The following is a 19,734-nucleotide window of genomic DNA, read 5'->3' as shown; positions in this document are numbered from 1 at the left end:
TGCTCAATCGGACTGGCCGCAAATGGTGGAGTTAGAAATGTGCAGGGGATTCCAACTCAATTCCATCAAGATGGCATGTACCAATGCCATCGCACTAGTCCAAGTGATCAATTTCAGCTCACAATTGATAGCTCTGATAGGTCTAAGAGTCAAAGAGATCACACAAACAAGACAAGTATCTGCTAATACTAACTGATAGAATCAAAAAGGGAGAGAAAGATCCAACATGGGAAGTGGGATACACAGCAGACTCATAGGATGGCAGATGTCCTAAACAACACTCCGGCCTCAGAATCAGCCCTCAAGGCATTCAGATCTGGCTGAAGAGCCCATGAGAGTATAGCAGGCATGGAAAGCCAAGATATCATGGGAAAAAAAAAAAGACCTAAATGAATGATCTCTGTGAGTGAGATCCCAGTGGAAAGAACGGGGCCATCAAAGAAGGAGATACCCTTCTCCGAAGGGAGGAGAGAACCTCCACTTTGACTATGACCCTATCGGAATAAGACCAAAGTCAGCGAACTCTAAAGGCTTCCATAGCCCTGGCAACTCATGACTAGAGCCTAGGGAGATTACTGACGCCATGAACAGGAGTGTCAAATTGTTAAGTCAGCAACAGGAGTCACTGTGTACTTACACCCCATGCGGGATCTGTCCCTAATGTGCCGTCTAAAGCCAAGTGATGCGATGACTGGTACTGAAACAGTATTTTTATACTTTGCGTTTCTGTGTGGGCGCAGACTGATGAGGTCTTTGCTAATTATATACTGAAGTGATCTTCTGTATATAAAGAGAATTGGAAATGAAAAAAAAAAAACAACCTGGTGTTAAAATGGAAATGGCATAGAAAATTAATTATTTTGAAAAAAAAAATTATGTAGGATCTCTGTCTTTAATGTGCTGTACATTGCTATTTAATGCTATAATTAGTAATCCAATGGTAGTTTTTTCACTCGATGTTGCTATATGGGCAAAATGTTGAAACCTTTACCTAATATATACTAAATTGATCTTCTGTATACAAAGAGAATTGAAAATGAATCTTTACATGAATGGAAGGGGAAAGGGAGCGGGAGGGGGGAGGGTTGCGGGCGGGAGGGAAGTTATGGGAGGGGGGAAGCCATTGTAACCCACAAGCTATACTTTGGAAATTTATATTCATTAAATAAAAGTTTAATTAAAAAAAAAAAAAGAAAGAGAGGTCTCTATGCCTCAGTAGTCACCAATGTTCTGACAGCCAATAGCATACTGAATGGAGAGAAGCTGAAAGCATTTCCCCTCAGATCTTGAACAAGATAGGTATGTCTACTTTCACCATTCTTGTTCAGTATACAACCTGGAGTGTTGGGAGGAGCAATTATGGAGGAGAAAGTAATAAAGGGCATCAAAAAGAGGGGGCTGGTGCTGTGGCATAGCAGGTAAAGCCACCCCCTGCAGTGCTGACATTCCCATATGGCACTAGTTCTAGATCCGGCTGATCCTCTTCCTATCCAGCTCTCTGCTATATCCTGGGAAAGCCGTGGAAGTTGGCCTAAGCTGTGGGGCCCCTGCACCCATGTAGGAGACCTGGAAGGAGCTCCTGGCTCCTGGCTTCAGATTGGTGCAGCTCTGGTCATTGATGCCATTTGGGGAATGAATCAGCAGATGGAAGATCTTTCTCTCTCTGACTCTCCTTCTCTCTTTGTGTGACTCTGACTTTAAAATAAATAAATAAATCTTGGGGTTGGCGCTGTGGCTCAGAGGATAACACTCTGGCCTGAAGTGCTGGCATCCCATATGGGCACCTGTTTGAGTCCCAGCTATTCCACTTCCTATCTAGGTCTCTGCTATGGCTTGGGAAAACAGTAGAAGTCCTTGGGCCCCTGCACCCACATGGGGGACCCAGAAGAAGATCGTGGCTCCTGGCTTTGGATAGGTACAACTCTAGCCATTGCAGCCAACTGGGGATTGAATCATTGAGTGGAAGACCCCCTCGCCCCCCCACCTCTCCTCTCTCTGTGTAACTCTGGCTTTCAAATAAATTAAATACATCTTTAAAATAAATAAATAAATAAATCTTTAAAAAAATGGAAAGGAGGAGGTCAAACCTCTGTTTGCAAATGACATGACATTGTACGTGGAAAATCCTAAATGCTCCACCAGAAAGCTGTAGAACTGATAAACCAATTCAGTAAAGTTGCAGGTTACAAATAAACACCAAAAATCCCATGGGCTTTTTAATACCCTAATTATGAACTCACCAATATAGAAATCAAGAAAGAAATCTCATTCATAATATCCACAAAACAATCAAATACTTCGTAATAAATTTAACCAAAGAAATGCAAGATCTCTACAATGAAAGTTATGAAACATTGATGAAAGAAATCATCAAGGACACAAAAATATGGAAAGATATTCCTTGTTCATGAAATCAGTATCTTTAAAATATCTATAGTAACTAAATAAATCTACACATTCTGTACAAAACCTGCCAAAGTACTAAGGGCATTCTTCACAGAGGTAAAAAAAATTAAAAATTCATATGGAATCACAAAAGATCCAGAATAGCCAACATGATCTTGAGGAAAAAATCAAGTTGGAGGCATCACAATACTTGACTTCAAAGCATAATGCAAAGATAGAGTAATTAAAACATCATGGTACTAGCATGAAAACTGGCACATCGATAAACAGAGCAAAATAGAGGGCCTAGAAATTAATCAATGAATATACAACAAACTGATTTTTGACAGAAGTATTCAAACCACACATTGTTGAAAGGATAATCTATTCAAAAATGGTGCTGGCAAAATTGGATTTATATTTTCAGAAGAATGAACCAGATCCTTACCTCTCACCATATGCAAAAATCAACTCAAGATGGATCAAAGACCCAAGTTGAAGATCTGAGAGTATAGAGTTGCTGGAAGAAAATTTGGGTAAGCATCTTGAGACATTGGGTTAGGTGATGACCTTTTGGATAAAAACCCCTAAATCATAGGCAACAAAAGGAGAACTAAAGAAATGGGATTGATATAAACTCAGAAGCTTCTCTACAGCAAAGGATACAATCAATAGAGTGAAGAGACATTCAACAGAATGGGAAATATTTTTTAATTTTACTTAAGTCATACAAGTTTCATGTGTTTCATATATACAGATTTAGGAACATAGTAATACTTCTCCCCATACCCTCCTTTATGCCCACACTCCAACCCTTCTACTTCCTTCCTCTCCCATTCCTACTTCTAATTTTTACAAATATCTATTTTCAATGTACTTAGTGATGTTAACCCTACACTAAGTAAAAGCGTCAAACAAATTGTATGAAGCAATAACCATTCTTCCACAACAAAAGAGACAAAGACTGTAAACAATCATTGAACCTCAAAATGTCCATTTTACTCCAATACATTATATTTCAGGTACTGTATTAGTTACCTTGGGTCAGAGAAAACATGATATCTGTCTTTTTGGGACTGGCTTATTTCACTAAGTATAAGGCTTTCCAGTTGCATCCATCTTGTTGCGAAAGACAGAATTTCCTTTTTTTTAACAGCTGAGTAGAACTCCATAGTGTATATATACTATAATTTCTTTATGCAGTCAACAGTTGATGGACACCTAGCTTGATTACATATCTTAGCTATTGATAATTGTGATGCAATGAACATGAGGGTATAGATAACTCCTTCAGGTACTGATTTCTTTTGGTTTGTATAAATTCCCAGGAGTGGAATGGCTGGATCATATGGTAGGTCTATATTCAGATGTCTGAGGTATCTCTATTGCTTTCCACAATGGCTGCACCAATTTACATTCCCACTACATCCTTGCCAGCATTTTTTGTTTGTTAATTTCTGTAAGAGAGCCATTCTAACTGGAATGAGGTGAAACCTCATTGTGGTTTTGATTTGCTTTTCCCTGATGGCTAGTGATCTTGAATATTTTTTTCATGTGTCTGTTGGCCATTTGGATTTCCTCTTTTGAAAAAATGTTCATTCAGTTCTCACAAGTCCTTTCCCCATTTCTTTCTTAATAGGATTGTTTTTTTTGTTGTTGTTGGATGTTAAGAAGCTCTTTATAGCTTCTGCATGTTAACCCTTTATCAATTGCATAGGTTGCAAATACTTTTTCATCTGTCGATTGCCTCTCCATTTTGCTGAGTGTTTCTTTTGCTGTGCAGTAGCTTTTCAGCTTAATGTAATCCAATTTGTCAATCTTGGCTTTGATTGCCTGTGTTTCTGAAGTCTATTCAAAAGAGTCTTTGCCTATGCCAAAGCCTTGCAAAGTTTCCCCAATGTTCTCTAGTATTTTGATGGTATTGGGTCATAGATTTAGGTCTTTGATCCATTTTGAGTGTGTTTTTGTGTAAGTTGTAAGGTATGGGTCTAGTTTTATACTTCTGCAGGTGGAGATCCAGTTTCCCCAGCACCATTTGTTGAAGAGACTGTGCTCTCTCCAGAGATTGACTTTAGTTCCTTTGTCAAATATAAGTAGGATGTAGATGCGTGGATTGATTTCTGGGGTTTCTGTTTTGTCCCATTGGTCTACATGTCTGTTTTTGTGCCAGTACCAGGCTAATTTTTGGACAGGCAGAGTTAGACAGTGTGAGAGAGAGACAGAGAGAAAGGTCTTTCTTTCATTGTTTCACCCCCCTAATGGCTGCTACTATTGGTGCGCTGCACTGATCCGAAGCCAGGAGCCAGGTTCTTCTTCTTGGTGTCCTATGTGGGTTCAGGGCCCAAGTAGGTGGGCTATCCTCCACTGCCTTCGTGTGCCTTCAGAGAGCTGGACTGGAAGAAGAGCAACTGGGACAGAATCCAGCACCCCAACCGGGACTAGAACCTGGTGTGCTGGCACCACAGGTGGAGGATTAGCCAAGTGAGCCATGGCGCCAGCCAACCAGGCTTTTTTAAAAAGATTTATTTGAAAGACAGAGCTATCAGAGAGGTAGAGACAGAGAGAGAGGTTTCCATCTGCTATTTCACTCCCCAGATGGCCACAATGGCCAGGATCCAGGAGCTTCTTCCAGGTCTCCCACATGGGTGCAGGGGCCCAGTGACTTGTGCCATCATCTACTGCTTTCCCAGGCCATAGCAGACAGCTGGATTGGAAGAGGAGCAGCTAGGACTAGAACTGGCACCCATATGGGATGCTGGCGCTTCAAGCCAGGGCTTTAACCTGCTGTACCGCTGTGCCACATCGCCAGCCCAAAACCAGGCTGTTTTGATTATAACTCCCCTGTATTAAGTCTTGAAATCTGGTATCGTGATGTCTCATGCTTTCTTTTGTTGTATAGGTTTCTTTATCTATTTGGGGTCTCTTGTGTTTCCATATGACTTTTAGCACCATTTCTTTTCTAGGTCTGAGAAGAATGTCATTGTTATTTTGATTGGGATCACATTGAACCTGTAAATTGCTTTCAATAGTATGGAAATTTTGAAGATATTGATTCTTCCAATCCATGAACATGGAAGAATTTTCCATTTTTAATGTCTTCTCTTTAATGTCTAATCTTTTTTTAATGTTTTATAATTTTTATCGTAGAGATCTTTGATTTCCTTGGTTAAATTTATTCCAAGGTATCTATTTTTTGTAGCTATTGTTAATGGGATTGATCTTAAAAGCACTTTCTCAGCCATGGCATTGTCTATGTTTTCAAAGGCTATTGATTTTTGTATGTTGATTTATTTACTTATTTATTTATATGAAAGAGTTACATAGAAAAGAAGGAGAGAGAGAGAGAGGGAGAGATCTTCCATCTGCTGGCTCACTCCCCATTTGGCCACAATGTCCGGAGCTATGCTGATCTGAAGGCAGGAACCAGGAATTTCTTCCAAGTTTCCCATGCAGATGAAGGGACCCAAGTTCTTGGGCCATCTCCCACTGCTTTCCTAGGCCATACCAGAGAGTTAGATCAGAAGTGGAGCAGCTGGGTCTTGAACTGGTTCCCATATGTGATTCTGGCACTGCAAGCAGGGACTTAACCCACTATGCCACAGTGCCAGCCCCTTTGTGTTGATTTTCTATCCTGCCACTTGAACAAACTCTTTTATGAGTCCAATAGTCTCTCAGTGTCTTTTTGGATCCCATATGTCATGTCATCTGCAAATAGAGATAGTTTGACTTTCTCCTTTCTGATTGGATCCCTTTGATTTCTTTTTCTTGCTTAATTCCTGTAGCTGAATCTTCCAAGACTATATTAAATAGCAGTGGTGAGATTGGGCATCCTGTTCTGGTTCCCGATCTTAGGGGAAATGCTTCTAGCTTTTCACAATTCAATAGGATGCTGGCCATGGGTTTGACATAAGTTGCTTTCATTCCATTACTCATATTCTTAATGGAGGGATCATTTCAAACAAGCTGTGTTCAGGACATATTACTGCCTAACACAGAACACGGTAGTTTTGGAGGATTCTGACCTGGAAATTGATTGCATTTTTTGAGGCTGCTTAGGTTATACTGTGATAATACATGAACCTCAAAGTTGTAAGGGATCAATGCAATAAAGATTTACATCGGTCTCAGAGTGAACATATAGCAGCTGTTGTACCTGCATGAGTACAAACAGAGGAGCACCACACACTGATGTTTGATGGCCCTTTATTACCAGCAGTGGAGAGTGGGCTCACACCCTAAAGAACTCTCAACCATGAATCCCAAAGCAACAGAGTTTATAAAGGCACAAACCAATTGCATCAAATGGAGAAGTTTCTGTACTGCAAAAGAAAGTCAGGAAAGTGAAGAGGCAACCAACAGAATGGGAAAAAATATTCGCAAACTATACTACAGATAAAGGGTTGATAACCAGAATCTACAAAGAAATCAAGAAATTCCACAACAACGGAACAAACAACCCACTTAAGAGATGGGCCAAGGACCTCAATAGACATTTTTCAAAAGAGGAAATCCAAATGGCCAACAGACACATGAAAAATGTTCAAGATCACTAGCAATCAGAGAAATGCAAATCAAAACCACAATGAGGTTCCATCTCACCCCGGTGAGAATAGCTCACATTCAGAAATCTACCAACAACAGATGCTGGAGAGGATGTGGGGGAAAAGGAACATTAACCCGCTGTTGGTGGGAATGCAAACTGGTTAAGCCACTATGGAAGTCTGTCTGGAGATTCCTCTGAAACCTGAACATAACCCTACCATACAACCCAGCCATCCCACTCCTTGGAATTTACCCAAAGGAAATTAAATTGGCAAACAAAAAAGCCATATGCACATTACTGTTTATTGCAGCTCACTTCACAATAGCTAAGACCTGGAACCAACCCAAATGCCCATCAACAGTAGACTGGATAAAGAAATTATGGGGCGTGTACTCTATAGAATTCTATACAGCAGTCAAAAACAATGAAACCGGGTCATTTGCAACAAGATGGAGGAATCTGGAAAACATCATGCTGAGTGAATTAAGCCAGTCCCAAAGAGACAACTATCATTTGATTTCCCTGATCGGTGACAACTAACTGAGCACCAAAGGGGAAACCTGTTGAAGTGAAATGGACACTATAAGAAACAATGACCTGATCAGCTCTTGTCCTGACTCTTGATGTACAATGTAATACTTTATCCTTTTTAGTATTTTATTGTTGTTGTTGTTGTTGTTCTAGTACTAGTGGTTGAACTCTGCAAATAATGCACAATTATTCTTAGGTGTTTAAATTTTAACTGTAAAATGATCCCTGTTAAATCTAAGAGTGGAAAAAGAGAGGGAGGAGATGTACAATTTGGGACATGCTCAATCGGACTTATCCCAAATGGTGGAGTTAGAAATGTGCCAGGGGATTCCAATACAATGCCATCAAGGTGGCATGTACCAATGCCATCTCACTAGTCCAGGTGATCAATTTCAGTTCACAATTGATGGATCTGATGGGTCTAAGTGTCAAAGGGATCACACAAACAAGACAAGTGTCTGCTAATACTAACTGATAGAATCAAAAAGGGAGAGAAGGATCCAACATGGGAAGGGGGATACACAGCAGACTCATAGAATGGCAGATGTCCTAAATAGCACTCTAGCTTCAGAATCAGCCCTTAAGGCATTTGGATCTGGCTGAAGAGCCCATGAGAGTATTGTAGGCATGGAAAGCCAAGACACCCTGGAAAAGAAAAAAAAATAAGAAGACCTAAATGAAAGATCTCTGCTAGTGAGATCCCAGTGGAAAGTACGGGGCCATCAAAGAAGGAGGTACCTTTCTCTGAAGGGAGGAGAGAACTTCCACTTTGACTATGACATTATCAGAATAAGATCAAAGTTAGCGAACCCTAAAGGCTTCCATAGCCTTGGCAACTCATGACTAGAGCCTAGGGAGATTACTGACGCCATAAACAAGAGTGTCAAATTGTTAAGTCAGCAACAGAAGTCACTGTGTACTTACATCTCATGTGGGATCTGTCCTTAATGTGTTGTCTAATGTGAAGTGATGCTATAACTAGTACTAAAACAGTATTTTTACACCTTGTGTTTCTATATGGGTGCAAACTAATGAAATCTTTACAAAGTATATACAAAACAGATCTTCTGTATATAAAGATAATTGAAATTAAAAAAAAAAACCTGGTGTTAAACTGGAAATTGCATAGAAAATTAATTAATTTTTAAAAAATATCTTAATGTGCTGTACACTGTTATTCAATGCTATAACTAGTACTCCAACAGTATTTTTTCACTTTGTGTTGCTATGTGAGGGCAAACTGTTGAAATCTTTACTTAATATATACTAAACTGATCTTCTGTATATAAAGAGAATGGAAAATAAATCTTGATGTGAATGGAAGGGGAGAGGGAGCCGGATGGGGAGGTTTTCGGGCGGGAGGGAAGTTATGGGGCGGGGGAAGCCATTGTAATCCATAAGCTGTACTTTGGAAATTTATATGCATTAAATAAATGTTTAGAAAAAAGGCAGAAACCATAAAATTGGGAGGGGAAATACATGGTTGTTAGGATCAGGGGAGAATACATGGTTACTGGAGTCAAGCTGACCTATGTCCTATGTGATACTAATATCAATTACAATTTTAACAATACTAGTTATTATCTTAACAATTTCAATTATAATCTTGACATTAATCCAGGTATTGTCTTAAATCATATGTAGGACATAGACAAATTACATGTTTTTATTACTAACCCATGTATAGCTTATCCACTTCCAAGCTTGAGCGATCATGCTAGGGGGTTTCTTATTGCTTTGCTAAGTGTGATGTAGTAGACTGCTATTGTCTGATTGTTTTAGATCATAGTTTTAGACCAGAGTCTCATGGTGTGTGTCAAGGTGCTTTCTCAGGATGGAGTCTCAGGTGCTCTAAGATGGAGCCCCGATTGTGAAGGTGCTACTTCACAGTGATTGCTGGGAGAGGGGGTTGTGCTCCCTAGTGACATGGGGTGATGATGAGGGAAAGACTACTGTCCTGATGATGCCACATCCAAACTTCATGCCTTCCTTAGTTGGAATTGCAAAGCATACAGAACCTCTGGGGTTCTTATGTATTTTCTTTCATGGTGTGAGTGGGGAGTCACTATCCTTAAAGCAATGGTCACATGAAATGTGATCTCTGTGCTCAGAATGACAGAGTGCAGCATGGGTACTGCCTCATTCACAATAGCATCCTGCTTTAATGCCACAATCCACACCTTCCCCATGTGAAGAAGGATTTTTCCACAATGTGTACATTGACAACACTCTCTAAATCACTGTGTAGTATGTACACATTTGCAGATGAAACTCATGTTGCCATGAAAGCAATATCGCTAGATACTGAGGATGCCTTTTGTTCCCTAAGATACAGATGGATTTGTATGAATTGTATCCCTATATTATCTGAATCCATACCTTATATGTAGTATATATTTAGGATTTTGCATATGCATGTACATGGGACAAATACATGTGTTGATTTCACATGTACCTCCTGCCTCATTTGAATGCTCTTTCTCTTTCCAGTTATACCTGTCCTTCAGCTTCAGCATTTTCAAGGAGAATCCAATTTACAAATAGTGCTGGGGGTGAGGTATCTGACACTAATTCTTTCTACAATTGCCAAATCCCTCTCAACAGTCTGCTGATGTAACAACCCTGTCACCTATGCACATATGTTTACAGAGCTGCTCTCCTAGCAATGCCCTAGGGAGAGATCAGAGTCTATAGCATGTTTTTCCAAAACTGTTTTTCCACCTAATAGATAGTGGCAGGCCCATAATCACAGGGAAGAATGATGCCATGAGTTCTTTGATAGGACAGAAATGAAGTAATAAAAATATATAGGGGCTGGCGCTGTGGTAAAGCAGGTTAAAACCCTGACCTGAAGCTCCAGCATCCCAAGTGGGTGCCAGTTCAAGTCCTGGCTGTTCCTCTTCCCATCCAGCTCTCTGCCATGGCCTAGGATAGCAGTGGAAGATGGCCCAAGTCCTTGGGCCCCTGCACCCGTGTGGGAGACCCAGAAGAAGCTCCTGGCTCCTGCCTTTGATCAGAGCAGCTCCGACTGTTGTGGCAATCTGGGGAGTGAACCAGTGGACAGAATATTTCTCTCTCTGTCTCTACCTCTCTCAGTAACTCTGTCTTTCAATAAATAAAATAAATCTTAAAAAAGAGAAAATATATAGAAGCCAGAGCTGATCTGATCACAGAGACATTGAGGGTAGGCCTCAGCCCTGTGACTTCCTTTGAAATGCCTTCCTTGTAATTCTAGCTGTGTTCCTGTGTGATACAGTGGACTTGCACACACTGTCTACAGGTTGAAGACATAAAGAAATACTGGGACCAGCTGTGCCCTACATAGATATCTATTCTCCCTACAGAGGGCCGAGACAGCAGACATAATCCAGACTATTTCCTTCCAATATCAGCAGAGATTTCGACCTTTAACTTTATGTTGGGTTGACTTGACCTGTTGTTTTCTGTGATTTTTCTCAACCTACTCCTGAATCCTTTATATAGGTCACAGGACATACCTCCCTGGACCTGTTATAATTCCATGAGGCCAAGTGTCTACAGAGATAGGGACCTGCTACTGGGTGGGTTTCCCCCCTTTATTTCCTGGAACCAGAAGCAGACATGATCCAGTTATCTTTTTTATCCAGGCCATTGAATAGAATGGCAGTTAATTGGTAAGTCCAACATTGATTTATGTGTTAACTATAGTTCATACTGCAAGTGAATGTACGCTTGTATTGGTTCATCTGCTTGAGAACTCTAAAAAAATGTACACAGAAATAGCAGGAATGCAGATCGATGAAGGCTAGAGTTCCTTCCCTTATTTTGCCTTTCACAACCTTCCCTTTCCATTTTCTGTTTGCGCTCCACTTCATGAGAGAGAGGGGGGAGGGAGAGAAATTTTGTTTCTAGTCTATTGATATGGTCTCCTGATCAGCCTCTGAGAATCTTGAAATGAGTGAGACTAATGGTTCTCCAGCCCTCACTGCAGCCCCCATCCCTGCCACAGCCAAGAGCCATGGAATAGAGAATGGCCTGAGGTCAGTGTTAGGTCTCTGCATGTCATTGCTGACAAGTGTCCCTGACTGAGAAGCTGGTCCTGTCTGAGATCCGCCACCTGAAATAGAGCCTGTCCCCCAATACATCAACATTTGAATACTCAGTAGAAGTCTTTTTGGCCTCTGATCATGAAAAAAGGAGGAATCTTTAATCTCTGGAACTCTTTTTGGAAAAGTAAGGGCCTACCTTGTTCATGAGTCCATGACACAAGTGTGGAGGCCACACTGTGCATTCTGATCTCTGTTCTCCAACTGGCAAATGTCTGTCCATCTCCATTTTGTGCAGAAGAGAGGCAGCCATCATGTGTGTACTTATTGCCTCATAGAATTTATTATGCTTAAACATAGAAAAGTCCTATATGGGCATAGTCTGCCAGTAATGTGTGTAATTAGACTTTCTCACTAAGCAACATATTATGAAAAAAATTTCCCCATAACTGATGGACATTATGTTATTGGTTCCATGACCACCAAGTGTCATTTTATATGCACAACTCATACTTGTTTACCCAATATTACATATTTGGATTGTCACTCATTTTGTGCAACTATATGTAATATACTAATGATCATTTTATTTGCATATTTCTCTGATTGAAATAATTGGGGAAAATTATTGGATCATGATGTTCCCCAATAAAGCTTTGGTACTTCTTGAAAAATCCTTGCTGAAAAACCCACAGAGTCCCATTGCCCTCACAAATCGCCATACCTATTGTCAGTGTCTTCCATTCTCAATCCTTCCTCTTGCCCAGGATACCACCAGTCCACCATGTGTTTCTACGGATCTGCCTGTTGTGGGGACTTTATATAAACTGATACATAGCCTTTGTGATCTTCCATTGACTGGCACCTTTCACTGCACAATGTTTTGTGTTTTATCCTATTTGTATCAGTCCGTAGTATGCTTTCTTGTTAATATCTAGATCAACATTTGGTATCAAGATACTTGCTGTTAGTCATTAGAGGATGGAAATATTAAGAATATATGTTTTTCAGTCTTCTGAATATAAGCTTTACCATTTGTGTTATGTACCACTGAAACACTTGGCAAAGGTCATCAGGGGAACAATCATAGATCTTGTTCTACCTCCAGACACCAGATTCCAGAATCAATCTTGCTTTATCATAAAATTGGAAAAAAATGTTGCAAGTTTTAAAAATGTTTGACACTCAAGCACTTTTGCACACTTTTTTGAGACAGGGCCATATTACAATACACCTGTACTGCATCAAATCGCACAATTCTAGACGGCTTTAGCTAGCATGTAGATCACTAAATGGAATCAAAAGAAAATAATTTCTTATACTCTAAATTTGTTTCTCGGTTTTTAGAGTCACAGAAATAGTTTGGAGTGTTCTCTCTTTTATCATCTGACTGCAGTTTATTATAGACACTTGAAAGATGAGTTAAGACAACTGGTAACAATTTGGGCTTTGAGTGGTATGTGGGTCATGAACCTACACATCTACCTTTGATGTTTATGAACTCTGCAGGTTTTCTATCAAGTCTGTGCAGGGTCTAGAACTTAACACCTGGCTAGCTTGTATTTGGGGAAAGAAGAATTAAACTTGTCAGTTTGCAGCTGACAGCAAGTGCTGTAAGTAACCCAGTAGTGCATAAAATACCCTTCATAGGGGAATTAATTGCATTTAAGAAAAATGATTAAAAGCAAGAAACATTTCAATTTAATGTCTTTAATTTATCACTCAAATAAGTAAACAGACTACAGTAGCATATTTTTTGATGGATGTACATATTGTATAACAAGTAAACCCTCTTTCTCAACTGAAAAACTTTTCTGTTCATATGTTTAAGGAAAAGGAACAAAACTTGACTATTTTTTAGGCAAAATTACCACGTTTTAAATTTTTTATGTTAAAATGTTACCGGAGAAATTGCAGGGTTCTTGTCTTCGCGCAAGAAAGAATTCAGGCGTGAGACAGAGAGTAGTGGAAGGTAAAAGTAGCAAAGTTTATTAGGGTAGGGACATCCGTAAAAACGGATGGGCACCTCTCCAGACAGGACCTGAGAGAGAGTGCCCAGCCTGCATTTAGGCTGGGGTTTTTAAAGAAGTAGGTCTTTGTCTTCACATGCTTCCACCTGGAAAGAAAGACTTAATGGATGTAAATGTTAAGAAGCTTCTTCCTGTGGAAGGTCTGAAACAAAGGACTTTATGGATGCAAATGTTATCAGACCTGAGGAAGGGAGCAGGGTGTTTGAGATGCAGATGCTGGGCTGCACCTGGGAGATTGTGGAAGATTTATCAGGCAGGAAGCAGGAGGGGTGAGGGCCTCCACCTGGCAGGTTATCAGGTAGAAGGGGGCAGGGCAGGCAGGATGCGAAATCTGGGCTTCTCCTGAAACATTGTTAGGATGACTTTGAGATGCAGATGCATATAGATGTCTTCTGTTTAGGCCTGTCACACACACATAAGCTCATAACTGACTTCCTACCTAACAAAAATAATACAAACTGTGTGAAATTTGAGTAAAATGCAATTAGCCTGGCCCCCAAACCCCGGCCCAGCAGCTCTGCCCTGGCTCCCTGGCTCGCTCCCTCATTGTGTTTGGCAGGCTGCGGCCGCCGCTGGGCTGCTGCCATGGGGAGCCTTCGAGAGTGGGGCCCTCTTTGCTCCACTGTGCTCCTCAGGCTGCCAGCAAGGGTGGAGGGAGGGAGGGAGTGGGTGGGAGGTGGGTGCGTAAGGGAGCCAGGATTGGGGGTAGGGGCTGGGATGGAGGGAGGCAAGAGAGGAGGAAGCCCACCAAACCTGGCAGATGTGGCCCTGAGGAGGCAGAGGATGCAGTAGCAGAGGTGGGGGCGCAGTGACTTAGGGCCGCTCCCTGTTATGAAGACAGTATGGAGTTTCCAGACCACAGCAGACATTTGCTGCAGTGTCTGAGTGAGCAGAGGCACCAGGGTTTTCTTTGTGACTGCACTGTTCTTCTGGGAGATGCCCAGTTCCGAGTGCACGGAGGTGTACTGGCTTCATGCAACATGTATTTCCACCTCTTTTTTTATTTTTAAAATGTTAATTTTTTATTAACTTTTATTGAATGAATATAAATTTCCAAAGTACAGCTGATGGGTTACAATGGCTTCCCCCCTCCCATAAATTCCCTCCCACCCACAACCCTCCCCTTTCCCGCTCCCTCTCCCCTTCCATTCACATCAAGATTCATTTTCAATTCTCTTTATATACAGAAGATCAGTTTAGTATATATTAGGTAAAGATTTCAACAGTTTGCCCCCATATAGAAACACAAAATGAAAAAAAAATACTGTTGGAGTACTAGTTATAGCATTAAATAAGAGTGTACAGCACATTAAAGACAGAGATCCTGCATAATATTTATTAAAAAATTAATTTTCTAAGCCATTTCCAATTTAACACCAGGGTTTTTTTTTCATTTGCAATTATCTTTATATACAGAAGATAGATTCAGTATATAATTAGTAAAGATCTCATCAGTTTGCACCCACGCAGTAACACAAAGTGTAAAAATACTGTTTCAGTACTAGTTATAGCATCACTGCACATTAGAAAACACATTAAGGACAGATCCCACATGGGATGTAAGTACACAGTGACTCCTGTTGCTGACTTAACAATTTGACACTCTGTTCATGGCGTCAGTAATCTCCCTAGGCTCTAGTCATGAGTTGCCAAGGCTATGGAAGCCTTTAGAATTCCCTAACTTTGATTTTATTCCGACAGGGTCATAGTCAAAGTGGAAGTTCTCTCCTCCCTTCAGAGAAAGGTACCTCCTTCTTTGATGGCCCTGTTCTTTCCACTGGGATCTCACTAACAGAGATCTTTCATTTAGGTCATCTTTTATTTTCCCCCAGGGTGTCTTGGCTTTCCATGCCTACAATACTTTCATGGGCCCTTCAGCCAGATCCGAATGCCTTAAGGGCTGATTCTGAGGCCAGAGTGTTGTTTAGAACATCTGTCTTTCTATGAGTCTGCTGTGTATCCCGCTTCCCATGTTGGATCCTTCTCTCCCTTTTTGATTCTATCAGTTAGTATTAGCAGACACTTGTCTTGTTTGTGTGATCCCTTTGACACTTAGACCCATCAGATCCATCAATTGTGAGCTGAAATTGATCACTTGGATTAGTGAGATGGCATTGGTACATGCCACCTTGATGGGATTGTATTGGAATCCCCTGGCACGTTTCTAACTCCGTCATTTGGGGCAAGACTGATAGTGCATGTCCCAAATTGTACATCTCCTCCCTCTCTTTTTCCACTCTTAAATTTAACAGGGATCACTTTTCAGTTAAAATTTAAACACCTAAGAATAATTGTGTGTTAGTTACAGAGTTCAACCACTAGTACTAGAACAACAACAACAACAACAAATACTAAAAAGGATAAAGTATTACATTATACATCTAGAGTCAGGACAAGAGCTGATCAGGTCATTGTTTCTTATAGTGTCCATTACACTTAACAGCTTTCCCCTTTGGTGCTCAGTTGTCACCGATCAGGGAAAACAAATGATATTTTTCTCTTTGGGACTGGCTTAATTCACTCAGCATGATGTTTTCCAGATTCCTCCATCTTGTTGCAAATGACCCGGTTTCATTGTTCCTTACTGCTGTATAGTATTCTATGGAGTACACGCACCATAATTTCTTTATGCAGTCTACTGTTGATGGGCATTTGGGTTGGTTCCAGGTCTTAGCTATTGTGAATTGAGCTGCGATAAACATTAATGTGCAGATGGCTTTTTTATTGCCAAATTAATTTCCTTTGGGTAAATTCCAAGGAGTGGGATGGCTGGGTTGTATGGAAGGGTTATGTTCAGGTTTCTGAGGAATCTCCAGACTGACTTCCATAGTGGCTTAACCAGTTTGCATTCCCACCAACAGTGGGTTAGTGTCCCTTTTTCCCCACATCCTCTCCAGCCTGTATCTATATCTTGCAGGGTTTCTCCAATGCTCTCTAATAATTTGATGGTGTCTGGTCTTAGATTTAAGTCTTTATTCCATGTTGAGTGAATTTTTGTGTAAGGGGAAATGTATGGGTCTTGCTTCAAGCTTCTGCACATGGAAATCCAATTTTCCCAGCACCATTTATTGAATAGGCTGTCCTCATTCCAGGGATTAGTTTTGGATCTTTGATCAAATATAAGTTGGCTGTAGATGTTTGGGTTGATTTCTGGTGTTTCTATTTTGTTCCATTGGTCTATCCATCTGTTTCTGTACCAGTACCATGCTGTTGTGATAACAACTGCCCTGTAGTATGCCCTGAAATCTGGTATTGTGATGCCTCCAGCTTTGTTTTTGTTGTACAAGATTGCTTTGGCTATTCGAGGTCTTCTGTGTCTCCATATGAATTTCAGCATCATTTTTTCCAGATCTGAGAAGAAGGTCTTCGGTATCTTGATTGGTATTGCATTGAATGTATAAATTGCTTTTGGGAGACTGGACATTTTGATGATATTGATTCTTCCAATCCATGAGCATGGAAGATTTCTCCACTTTTTGGTATATTCTTCTATTTCTTTCTTTAAGGTTTTGTAGTTTTCATCGTAGACATCTTTAACGTCCTTGGTGAAGTTTATTCCAAGGTATTTGATTGTTTTTGTAGCCATTGTGAATGGGATTGATCTTAGAAGTTCTTCCTCAGCTGTGGCATTGCCTGTGTGTACAAAGGCTGTTGATCTTTGTGCGTTGATTTTCTATCCTGCTACATTGCCAAACTCTTCGATGAGTTCCAGTAGTCTCTTAGTAGGGTTCTTTGGGTCCCCTAAATAAAGAATCATATCATCTGCAAAGAGGGATAGTTTGAGTTCTTCCTTCCCAATTTGTATCCCTTTCATTTCTTTTTCTTGCCTAATACCTCTGGCTAAAACTTCCAGAACTATATTGAATAGCAGTGGTGAGGGTGGGTATCCCTGTCTGGTACCAGATCTCAGCGGAAATGCTTCCAACTTTTCCCCATTCAATAGGATGTTGTCCTTGGGTTTTTCAGAAATTGCTTTGATTGTATTGAGGAATGTTCCTTCCATACCCAGTTTGCTTAGAGTTTTCCTCATGAAAGGGTGTTGTATTTTATCAAATGCTTTCTCTGCGTCTATTGAGAGAATCATATGGTTTTTCTTCTGAAGTCTGTTAATGTGGTGTATCACGTCCCTGATTACCAGGGATAAATCCCACTTGGTCTAGGTGGATGATCTTTCTGATGTGTTGTTGTATTCTATTGGCCAGAATTTTATTGAGTATTTTTGCATCTATGTTCATCAGGGATATTGGTCTGTAATTCTCTTTCAATGCTGCATCTTTTTCCAATTTGGAATTAAGATGATGCTGGCTTCATAGAAAGAATTTGGGAGGATTCCCTCTTTTTTGATTGTTTTGAATAGTTTGAGAAGAATTGGAGTTAGTTCTTCTTATATGACTGGTAGAACTCAGCAGTGAATCCATGTGGTCCTGGGCTTTTCTTTGTTGGGAGGGTCTTTCTTACTGTTTCAATTACTGTCTCTGTTATGGGTCTGTTTAGGTTTTCTACGTCTTCCTGGCTCAATTTAGGTAGGTTGTATGTGTCCAAGAATCTGCCCATTTCTGATAGATTTCCCTGTTTGCTGGCATACAAGTCCTTGTAGTAATTTCTGATGATTATTTATATCTGTGGTGTCTATTGTTACGTTTCCCTTTTCATCTCTGATCCTATTGATTTGGGTCTTTTCTATTCTTTTATTAGTTGCGCCAATGGGGTGTCAGTTTTGTTTATTTTTTCAAAAAAGAGCTCCTCATTTGGCTGATTTTTTGTAATGATTTTTTGGATTCAATCCTGTTGATTTCTTGCCTGATTTCAATTATTTCTCTTCTGCTACTGGGTTTGGGTTTGGTTTGCTGCAGATTTTCTAGATCCTGGAGATGACTTGAAAGCTCATCTATTTGGTGCCTTTCCAATTTCTTGATGTAGGCACCTATTGATATAAACTTTCCTCTTAACACTGCTTTTGCTGTATCCCATAGAATTTGGTATGTTGTGCTGTTATCCTCATTTACTTCCAGAAGGTTTTTGATTTCTCTTTTAATTTCTTCTATGACCCATTGTTCATTCAGGAGCATGTTGTTCAATCTCCATGTGTTTGCACGTGCTCTAGGGATTCCCGAATTGCTAATTTCCAATTTCATTCTTTTGTGGTCTGAGAAGCTGCATGGTATGATTCTAATTCTTTTGAATTTGCTGAGACTTGCTTTATGGCCTAGTATGTAGTCAGTCCTAGAGAAGGTTCCATGTACTAATGAGAAGAATATAAATTCTTTAGATGTAGGATGAAATGTCCTGTTGATATCTATTAGGTCCATTTGGGCTATAGTGTCATTTAAATCTACTGTCTCCTTGTTGATCTTCCGTCCTGTTGATCTGTCTATCTCTGAGAGTGGAGTATTGAAGTCCCCCAGAACTATTGTAATAGGGTCTAAGTCTCCCATTAAGTCCCTTAACAAGTCTTTTAAATAAGCTGGTGCCCTGTAATTAGGTGCATATACATTGATAATCGTTATATCTTCCTGTTGAATGGATCCCTTAATCATTATATAGTGCCCCTCTTTGTCTCTCCTAACAGTTTTTGTGGTAAAGTTTATGTTGTCCGATATTAAGATGGCTATTCCGACTCTTTTTTCATTTCTGTTAGCATGGTATATCTTTTTCCAGCCTTTCACTTTCAGTCCATATGCAGCACTGTTGGAAAGATGAGTTTCTTGTAAGCAGCAAAAAGATGGGTTTTATCCCTTAACCCAATCAGCCAATCGGTGTCTTTTAACTGGGCAGTTCAGGCCATTAACATTCAATGTGACTATTGAGAAGGAGTAACTTTGCCCTCTCATTTGCCAAAGATTTTTTCTAATATATGGTTTGAGACTCCTGTGATCTTTTGCTGTGAGTTTTCCTTCCTTTACCTGCTTTCATATTGTTGACCGTGTTTCTGTGTTTCTGTATGTAACACATCTTCAAGCATCTTTTGCAGGGCTGGATGAGTGGCAACAAATTCTTTCAATTTCTGTTTGCTGTGAAAGGTCTTTATTTCACCTTCATTCACAAATGAGAGCTTTGCAGGATATAATATTCTGGGCTGGCAGTGTTTCTCTCTTAGTACCTGGGCTATATCTCGCCATTCTCTCCTAGCTTGTAGGGTTTCTGATGAGAAGTCAGCTGTGAGTCTAATTGGAGATCCTCTGAGAGTAATCTGATGTTTCTCTCTTGCACATTTTAGGAT

The 19,734-nt window shown here is 40.2% G+C and overlaps 1 protein-coding gene across 1 annotated transcript in view; it reads left to right on the top strand.

Annotated features, from left to right (window-relative positions):
* Nucleotides 1-14,356: 14,356 nt before the first annotated feature.
* The window catches only part of LOC133749965 (vomeronasal type-2 receptor 116-like), a 40,358-nt gene continuing 34,980 nt past the window's right edge, over nucleotides 14,357-19,734 (top strand). Inside the window, exon 1 of the mRNA XM_062179334.1 lies at nucleotides 14,357-14,496. Coding sequence (XP_062035318.1) covers nucleotides 14,357-14,496 — 140 coding nt within the window. The remainder of the gene's footprint in view (nucleotides 14,497-19,734) is intronic.

The sequence above is a fragment of the Lepus europaeus genome, chromosome 20, assembly GCF_033115175.1.
Source record: "Lepus europaeus isolate LE1 chromosome 20, mLepTim1.pri, whole genome shotgun sequence".
Classification (NCBI taxonomy): domain Eukaryota; kingdom Metazoa; phylum Chordata; class Mammalia; order Lagomorpha; family Leporidae; genus Lepus; species Lepus europaeus.
Note: the sequence above shows the minus strand (reverse complement) of the source record. Positions and strands in the feature narration are given on the sequence as shown.